The sequence below is a fragment of the Paramormyrops kingsleyae genome, chromosome 20, assembly GCF_048594095.1.
Source record: "Paramormyrops kingsleyae isolate MSU_618 chromosome 20, PKINGS_0.4, whole genome shotgun sequence".
In the NCBI taxonomy this organism is placed as follows: Eukaryota; Metazoa; Chordata; class Actinopteri; order Osteoglossiformes; family Mormyridae; genus Paramormyrops; species Paramormyrops kingsleyae.
In genome coordinates, this window is record NC_132816.1 from 7,897,783 (window position 1) to 7,907,079 (window position 9,297).

Below are 9,297 nucleotides of genomic sequence, written 5' to 3' on the forward strand. Positions count from 1 at the left end.
TTATCCTGTAAATGCTCATAATTATTGTATTGTTTCATTAGGGCACTGAAAACAGCCATCAGATAGAGACCAGGAGGGGTTACATTAAAGTTTCCTCCTTATCTTATAATAAGATCCTGGAGCACCTAATGGCTGGCAGGTCCCTGCCTGCCCACCCAGCCTAACCACACGTCTGCCATCCTCCTCTGCTTGGTGCTGGATTGCTGGTGACCTCTGAAGGCTTTGGGCGGGTCAACGTAATATTGTGCAAATTTGCAATATAAATAAATCTGACATTAAAATTATGTCTTCCATGATTTCATTTTGTTAGCTTATGTAAAATGTAAAAAACAGTCTTAGAGTGTCTGCTCTGTGGCAAGATGTCAACATAAACACATACAAGCACTGGACAGTTTCAGAAGATGTTTTAAGACACCAAAGCATGGTAAAAGGGAAGGGGGTTAGGGTACAGTGAGGTCACCCTGGTAGTGCTGGCACAGTCTGGACATGCTACAGGTTGGGCCAGGGTCCTCTGATTTGCACTAGGCTCATCTGTGACATGACAGGACTTAGATAAAAGAGTATTAGTGAGAATGAGGACAACCCAGCATTGCTGAACATGTCATTGCTGTGTTTCCAGGTAGTTGCTAGTCAAGGCTTGCTGGTCGATCCAGTGACCTCTTCACTGCTAGGCTGCTGTTGTTTATGTCTGGTAGTCCTGTCTGAAACGGCAGTCCCTGGCTTCACCAGCAGCTGTCAGCCATGGACGGGTGCACGGGGTCTACTGTCCAAAGGACTAGTGCTGAATTTGGACAGGTTCTGCAGCTCATGCAGTGACAACTGTCAGATGGCTGGAACAAAGTGCAGAAGTCTGAGGCACTGACATGACAAATTCTAAACTTCGTCACAAACCCTCATACGTCAGATACAATTTCAAACTGGTATGTAAAATATGTCTTGAATGGAGGTTGGCTTTAACTTATTTCCATGCTCCATGCAGTGTGTTGTCTATTCTTAGATAATGCAGGACCACAGTGTGGTGATAACATAATAAGAATTTCATTAAAAATTTATAAAAATAATTGCTGTCACTAACTGTTGATGACATTAGGCAGCTATTGTTCTAGCTATATACAGTAAAGCCACTGGACACCAGTGAAAGATGATAGCTGCAAGTCTAAGGAGCAAGTATATTGCATGGGGAGTGTGGTCACTTGGTCAAACCTGCTACTTGTAAAACTAATAAACAAAGAAAAAGCATCACTGAGAATGGAGAGCAACAGAAGTGAAATGTAGTTGTTATAGATGTACAGAAATTCCACAAGTGAACGAGAAATTTAAATGCAGCTTGGCTGTTCAACGCGGATTCTTCACTAAATAGCCAATCGGTGCAAATTAATACACGCAGCACTTTCACTTAACATATTTTAATTGTGTAGTCAATGTCCATAAAAACCTGCTCGGTATTGTATGTGGGTGTGAGTTTAAACCATTTTATAGTAATAATTTATAAGGTGATAACCATTAATTATATGCGTTGCAAACTATATTCTACGTAATAAATATCGATAGCATTAAATATTTTCCGAGAACGTAGGTCAACAAAGTTGCAAGTCCGCGCACTCGTCAACAACAGCCATTAAGCAGTTCAGAATGCTACGCATGTACCTTTGACGTTGAAGTCTATGTTAGTTTACTTTTTTGCCAGTGATGTCAACGTCAATAAGAAATAGATATGTAAACTATGAAGATGTGACGCGTCACCCCGTCAGTATTGCATCGCTGACTGAGCTTTCGATCTCTTCCTTTCTTTCATTTTAACATTCCTCGCATTTCTGTCCTCTAGCGCTCTTCTCATGCGCCCCTTCGGAAATCTGGCAATTTCTCGCTTCCGGTGACGTCGGACTGCCGCCAACCAATAGAAAACTGCCAAATGAGTCGACACACGTCATCACCGCTGAGCAGAGGAACCGGCGCGTCCCTAAAAGTCGGCTTTCCTTGGGCTGCCTCCTAGGATCGTCTTTAGCACTTTTTGTCGTCTTCTTTTTGGTAGCACACAGTCTTTCGTAGGGTTCGCGGAACTTTTATTACTGATTCGTCTTTATTTACATCCGATTGAAGAGTACAAGGTAGGTGGTTTTGCGTAACACTCAGTAGTAGGCCGCTATGGTTTTCCGTTGGTAGACGTTGGACGTCATGGTGAAACTCTGGCTGTAGTCGAAAAGCTTTCTGTCTGTCGGCGTTCATAAAATAGTTGTTTAACTGAGAGTGTATCCTTCGTCGTAAGTTTAAACGTTAATCAGACATGGTTAAGCGTATCTAATTCGATTGTGAAGCCGTGACTGATGCATCTTAGCAAAGTGATTTTTTTTCCACAGTGAAACTGCAGCTGCCGGTTTCACTGTATCTCGTTCTTTCTTTTGCTGTCATTTAATCATCTATTGAGATCGTGATCGCCGATTATAGGTACAGAAAAGTGGTTAGGGATTTGGGAAATAAGGAATTGACTTTTATTTGGGGGGGGGGGGGGGGATTTTCCCCTCCCTTGTGTTATATTTACCTGTTGGCAGTCGAAATCTTGGTGAAATCTGATCTCAGGAAACATGACCTTTCCATTAGCCGATTGGGCCGTTATTATTTCAGTTATCCAGCTATGCTTCGTCTCCAGGAGGTGATTAAGGTGTCAGACTGAGACTTGCTGACTGGAGCGCCTGAAATGCAGAGTTTGCTGTCAGAGGAGTGGCACAGTCCGTACTGATGTAGAGTGAATTGCGCATGAATGGCATGTCTGAAGACAGTGAATCACCATGGTTGGCTGCTTGACTTAGCAAATATTTGTCTACGTTTTAAGTCGTGGCAAGGGTGTAACTATGTGTTTGCGCACTTCACTTAAAAATAGTCGTTAAAACTTGCAGGACCGGTTCATTTGACGTAGTCTGCTTCGCCTTATATTACTTAAAACTCTTCAGATGGGCTGCAGTGGAATATTCTCCTTCACCTCTACATCACCTAGTTGAGAGAGCCAGGTTGTCCAAGCAAGTCTACAGTAGTCAAGGGTATTAGTTGTTTTTACAAATATGATAGGTATATGAGTTGTGTTTTTATCCAGAGTTTATTTCCTCGTGATGTTTAACCGTCTGCAACTTTCCATTCTCTTTCATAGGTGTGACCGGTGAATCTTTTCATGGCAACATATCAAGAGTTCATCCAGCAGAATGAGGACCGGGATGGAGTTCGCTTCAGCTGGAACCTATGGCCTTCCAGTCGACTGGAGGCCACCAGGCTGGTGGTTCCAGTGTCATGCCTCTTCACCCCTTTGAAGGAGCGCCTAGACCTGCCTCCCGTCCAGTACGAGCCTGTCCTTTGTGGCCGTGCCACCTGCAGGGCTGTCCTCAACCCTCTTTGGTAGGAACTGCACTCTTGCATATTTCTTCATCCATCTTACACTTTTCTTGGTGGGGGTTTTTTGTCATTGCCAAATTTCCAGAATGCTTGTCGGTAATCAGAACAGTTTTGCTTGGGCTATAATGGATGTTCTTACCCAACAGTCCTGTTTTTTTGGTCTTGACTTTAGTTCTTGTTCTCTCATTTGTAGTCAAGTTGACTTCAGGGCTAAGATCTGGGCATGCAACTTCTGCTTCCAGAGAAACCCGGTAAGTATTTCTGCAACTCATGATCTATAACTAATACCCGCGATGCACTGTTTTCTTACCAACGTCTTTTATTTCATCTTTCAGTTTCCACCCACATATGCAGGCATCTCTGATGTGAATCAGCCTGCGGAACTGATGCCACAGTTCTCGACAATTGAGTACATAGTACAGGTGAATAAGCATGTGCCTTTTGAGTATGCCGTTAAGGTAGTCCTGAAACATATTGGTGGTCATTGTAATATTAATTATTCCACTTGCTAATTAAAGCCATGGTAAAGGCCAGTAGATTGTCTGCATCGTCCTTATCTGTTGAATCGTGAAGGTTCCTTTCATTTGAAGTGATTGTAAATGCTACTTGCTTTTCCGGTTCTTGCAGCGAGGGCCTCCGACACCTTTGATCTTCCTGTACGTTGTGGATATCTGTCTGGAAGAGGAGGACCTGCAGGCGCTGAAGGAGTCACTGCAGATGTCCCTCAGCTTGCTGCCCCCCAACGCCCTAGTGGGCCTCATCACCTTTGGCCGCATGGTGCAGGTGCACGAGCTCAGCTGCGAGGGCATTGCCAAGAGCTATGTTTTCAGGGGCACCAAGGACCTTTCCGCCAAGCAGATCCAGGTTAGCAGTTTTGCTTTGGAAGTGTGCAGATGTTGGTAGGTGTAAAGCTTAAAAAAAAAAAAAGTGGACCTAAACCTTTTTGATGGACTGATGTGGCTTGGCTGACATTCATACTACCGATTTATGTGATCCAGATGAGGCAGGTACTGGTCTTTGACTAGATTCAGCTAGATCTGATCTAATTATAATAAAACACGTTATGGTTGTGAGGGGAAACTGGGTTAAATTTAAAAAACAACTATGCTGATTAGGTCAATTACTGTGTTCCAGAATATAGTTTCCAGAGGCAATTATCCATTGCTAATTTTCATGCCTGATTTTTGTTTTTCTTGCAGGAAATGCTGGGTCTGATCAAACCGACAGTAGCAGGACCGCAGGGCCATCCAGTGGCACCTCAAGATGCACATACCAGCTGCAGGTATGACGCAGGGCATGTTTATTACCATCTGCCTTCAGTTGAATTATTTGGGGATTAGATGTACAGGAGCTGTACAGTGTCAGTGAGTACAGGTCTGCAGCTCTGTTCGGACCAAGCGCTCCCACTTTCTCAAACACTAGGTGCAATTTTTGGTATTTATCGGTTTGTTTCTCTGCACCTTGTCTTGCGCAGATTCCTTCAGCCTGTGCAGAAGGTGGACATGAACCTGACAGACCTTCTCGGGGAGCTGCAGAGGGACCCCTGGCCCGTGGCTCAGGGCAAGCGACCGCTGCGATCCACAGGCATTGCTCTGTCTATTGCCGTGGGACTGCTGGAGGTACACCAACATCTGCTACATCACTTGGCACTTCCCATGATTGAACTTGCTGTTTATGTGTGTGATCTCTATAATTTGTTGGTCCGTTTTGCATCTGTTTTGTAACGAACACACTTCCTTGACGTTATTAATACAGCCTAATGTATACTAATGAGGCTCTTGCTGTAATATTTTGGAAAAGTTCAAGATACAATGATGTGATTCTATGCCAGGAAATAAGTTGTATAATCACCCCATTGACCAGAGCTTTGTTCCCCATCACCAGGGCACATTCCCCAACACAGGGGCCCGTGTGATGCTCTTCACAGGGGGCCCCCCAACACAGGGCCCAGGGATGGTAGTGGGGGACGAGCTGAAAACCCCCATCCGCTCCTGGCACGACATCCAAAAGGACAACGCCCGCCACCTGAAAAAGGCCACCAAGGTTTGTTACGGTGACCTTGGATCTGATAATGTGCACATGTTCTTCAGTGGAGAACCATCTTGTGTTCTTCAATTAGGGCGCGTTCATGCTCGTGTGTGACGCTCTGATTGTGATCCACAGTACTACGAAGCCCTGGCAAACCGTGCGGCCGTGAATGGACACTGCATCGATATCTATGCCTGCTCCCTCGACCAGACAGGCCTTCTAGAGATGAAGTGTTGTTCCAATCTCACTGGGTGAGTCCCCCCCCTTGCAATTTCGCAGTTCCAGGTGTCCAATGCTTGTATCTGGGTTGGCATTTGAATTTGGTTCATTTAATGTCAGTCTGACATGCTCACCCTGTCTGTCCTATGTCTTAGGGGGCACATTGTAATGGGAGACTCCTTCAACACCTCGCTTTTCAAGCAGACCTTCCAGCGAGTCTTCAGTAAAGATTTCAACAACGAGTTCCGCATGGCCTTCGGAGCCACCATGGAAGTCAAGGTAGGGGGAGCTCGAGTCGTCAGTCTCCACAGTGATTTTGTTCCCTTTACCGTGGACTGCCATGCGGTCCAGTTCCTTCCATTTTAACGCTCTGTGTGTGTTTCTTCTTCCCAGACTTCAAGGGAGCTGAAAGTGTCTGGAGCCATCGGTCCCTGTGTCTCGCTGAACAGCAAGGGTCCTTGCGTGTCGGAGAATGTAAGTTTCCTATTATCTTTTTTGTTCTTGACCTGTAGACAGTCAAAATACAACTACTATGGACTGGTAGTTGGTGTAGGCGTCCGGATGGTGACTTGGTCCCTATTTTGCAGGAAATGGGCATCGGTGGCACCAGCCAGTGGAAGATCTGTGGTATGAACCCCTCCACCACACTGGCTCTCTACTTTGAGGTTGTGAATCAGGTAGGAGCAGCGGCTCGTTAGCGGCTCGTTATCTACCCTGACTGGCTGGATTCAGGCACATCAGAACGCAGCACCTCACTCTTCACTCCCTGTTTCAGCACAACGCGCCGATTCCTCAGGGCGGTAGAGGAGCAATTCAGTTCGTCACACAGTACCAGCACTCCAACACACAGAGGAGGATCCGCGTCACCACTATCGCCAGGAAGTGAGTTTCTCAGAAGCCGCGCGTCATGACTTTGTTTCTAGATCTTCATTAGCTTATACAGGGATTTAGCAAGCTCTAGTTCTTTTCAAACAATTTTGCGCCCTATTTAACTAGGTCTGTGAAATTCTTGGAAATTTCTCAATAATCCACATGGAAAGTTTCCAGCTGAACTTTTCATGGGATGGAAAGTTACTGAGAAGTTTCTGGAAATTTTCCACCCCATTGCAACCATGACTTGGTGCCTCTTCTATTGAACTGACGTTTCTCCTGTTTGCGTGCTTCCAGCTGGGCAGATGCACAGTCACAGATTCAGCACATCGAGGCGTCGTTTGACCAGGAGGCATCAGCGGTGCTGATGGCCCGGCTGGGTGTGTTCCGTGCGGAGTCTGAGGAAGGGCCAGACGTGCTGCGCTGGCTGGACAGGCAGCTCATTCGGCTGGTGAGCACTCTTGGTCACCCTGCAGTCACAGCTGACACTAAGAAGTCAACTGAGCTGACACTAGGACCAGCCATTTCAATGGAGTTTAAACCACATCACCATGGACTAAAACATCAGCCAGCATGAAAACACCTGTCCAAAATACTAAATGCTGAAATTTTCTTTTTAAACAGTGCCAGAAATTTGGACAGTTCAACAAAGATGACCCCAACTCCTTCCGGCTATCAGAGTCCCTCTCCCTGTACCCACAGGTACCAGCTGTTCACAGATGCCTCAGAGTCAAAAGATCGTTAAGATTCGTGTTTTCAGAATGAATAAATTCAGCATCTGACGCATCCCCTCTGCCGCTCTGTCTTCCAGTTCATGTTTCATTTGCGGAGGTCACCGTTCCTCCAGGTGTTCAACAACAGCCCTGACGAGTCGTCATACTACAGGCACCATTTCATAAGGCAGGACCTGACACAGTCGCTGATCATGGTCCAGCCGATCCTCTATTCATACTCCTTCTACGGACCTCCTGAGGTGAACTTTCTGCCTCACTTTTGATTATTCCATTGCTGGTTGGATACCAACTCCACAAACGTCACCCCGGCAACATGGCTTGATATTTGTTTTTTTGTGTCCTAGCCGGTGCTCCTGGACAGCAGCAGCATCCTGGCAGATCGAATTCTGCTGATGGACACCTTTTTTCAGCTTGTCATCTACCACGGCGAGGTACTATTCAGTAACACACACCAACCTTGTTTGGCTGCCTTGACGTGTTATGAGGTAATGAGTCTTTGCAGTCTTTCTGGCGCTTACCAATAACGTGATGTCTTCCATTCAGACCATTGCTCAGTGGCGCAAGGCTGGGTACCAGGACATGCCCGAGTATGAGAACTTCAAACAGCTGCTGCACGCTCCCCTAGATGACGCCCAGGAGATCTTGCAGACGCGCTTCCCCATGCCCCGTTACATCGACACCGAGCACGGTGGATCCCAGGCCCGGTTCCTGCTGTCAAAGGTCAACCCATCCCAGACTCACAACAACCTCTACGCCTGGGGCCAGGTCAGTTGATCATGTGTTGTTCTCCTGGGCTTTACAGATGGTTTTTTTTTTTTTTTTAAGGTGGGGGGGGGGCTATAATTCATAGAGGGGCAAACCTTATTAGCCAACTATGTTTTGAATTAGTGAGTGATAGGAGGCTGCATTCCTGGGGCCAGTCAGCTTTCAGCTCGAGCTAGTTCATCACTCTCCACCCTTCTATTACCCAGATACCTGACGTTCTTCTTGTTAGCAGGAATCTGGAGCACCCATTCTCACGGATGACGTCAGCCTTCAAGTGTTCATGGATCACCTGAAGAAGCTGGCTGTGTCCAGTGCAGCGTGATCGCAAATGGAAGGATTTCTGAACAGAAGGAGCCGTCTTCCACTCCCTTGGCCTCATTGACATTTCAAATCCTTAATGCTTTACAGTGTTGACGAGACCTATGACCTCTGCTGTAAAACAAGTTGTCTCAATATAACTTGTGGGAATGATTCTTTTAAAGGACTATGCTTTTAACATTCCACTATAGCCTTTAGATATCTAATTTCCTAATTTTGTTCAAAGAGAGAATTTGAGCAGTTGACTTGGCATTTTAATGTTATGCTAAAACTAATGTATGTGGAAGGAAACTGTGATATTGTCATTTCTCGATGGTATTTTATGAAAGCAGAGAAGGAAATGATTTAAATGTAGAAATACCAGTGTTGTCATGTCTTAAAAAAAATATTTGAAATTGCTGTATGTTTAATACTTTGGTTTTTGTGTAATACTATAAAAGTAATGATCTCTCGTATCCTGCCTTGATAAATGTCCTATTTAAATAATGCTATGGATTAAAAAGTATAGTAATTGACAGTGTCTTTGTGTTCACTTCTAATTATGACAAAATTCCATTAAGATTCGTGTTTTCAGAATGAATAAATTCAGCATTCAGGATCTGCAATCCAAATACTCATCGTTTCGCGTTTCATATACTCATGGAAACACAAATACTCATTGTTACTCGTTCTTTTGTGTTTCATATACTCATTGAAACAGAAATACATACTCATTGTTTGTGTCTGTCACTGTATGACTAGGTGTGCTGGTGAGTAGCGCAGGTCAGCACACTCCAGCACCGGTGAGGATTGCTGCCATTCCTATTAAGACAGTTTGTTGCGATTTCGTTGCAGCAGCAGAGAGAGCAGTAATCTTGCCACTGAGGCCTATTGTGTGTGTCTCCCAGAAGGTAATGTCTCTGGGCTATTTAGGGTTTATGATTCAACATGAAAGGCTGAAATGGGGCTGAACCCCCCACCTTGGAGGTGTGAAGAATTAGTG

General features: G+C 45.3%; 1 protein-coding gene and 1 long non-coding RNA gene across 4 annotated transcripts; one reads left to right on the forward strand and one right to left on the reverse strand.

Moving 5' to 3' along the window:
* Positions 1-389: 389 nt before the first annotated feature.
* On the reverse strand, positions 390-1,907 carry LOC111850830 (uncharacterized). The gene is made up of 2 exons (XR_002839887.2): positions 1,648-1,907; positions 390-830 (listed from the first exon to the last, which is right to left on the reverse strand). It is a non-coding gene; the product is annotated as an uncharacterized lncRNA (long non-coding RNA).
* Positions 1,908-1,928: 21 nt separating this feature from the next.
* On the forward strand, positions 1,929-8,830 carry sec23b (SEC23 homolog B, coat complex II component). 3 transcript variants are annotated; one of them, XM_023825136.2, is made up of 19 exons: positions 1,929-2,108; positions 3,143-3,384; positions 3,575-3,632; positions 3,717-3,803; positions 4,009-4,245; positions 4,581-4,663; positions 4,856-5,000; positions 5,266-5,424; positions 5,545-5,660; positions 5,784-5,907; positions 6,022-6,102; positions 6,216-6,305; positions 6,404-6,510; positions 6,796-6,949; positions 7,123-7,200; positions 7,310-7,471; positions 7,577-7,663; positions 7,776-7,997; positions 8,227-8,830. In XM_023825136.2, the coding sequence occupies exons 2-19, from the start codon at positions 3,164-3,166 to the stop codon at positions 8,317-8,319; spliced, it is 2,304 nt and encodes a 767-aa protein (XP_023680904.1). In that variant the 5' UTR covers positions 1,929-2,108; positions 3,143-3,163; the 3' UTR covers positions 8,320-8,830. The 3 variants fall into 3 exon arrangements, with proteins under 3 accessions (XP_023680904.1, XP_023680906.1, XP_023680905.1); XM_023825138.2 differs by having other exon boundaries at positions 1,930-2,108; positions 8,230-8,830; XM_023825137.2 differs by lacking the exon at positions 1,929-2,108 and adding an exon at positions 2,896-3,035.
* Positions 8,831-9,297: the final 467 nt, after the last annotated feature.

Bases quoted from the DNA above. Each gene is read 5' to 3' on its own strand.
- sec23b (XM_023825136.2), top strand. From the start codon at position 3,164: ATGGCAACATATCAAGAGTTCATCCAGCAGAATGAGGACCGGGATGGA. The intron at 6,103-6,215 runs GTAAGTTTCCTA...CCTATTTTGCAG, and splicing joins GTCCTTGCGTGTCGGAGAAT to GAAATGGGCATCGGTGGCAC. The intron at 6,950-7,122 runs GTGAGCACTCTT...CTTTTTAAACAG, and splicing joins ACAGGCAGCTCATTCGGCTG to TGCCAGAAATTTGGACAGTT.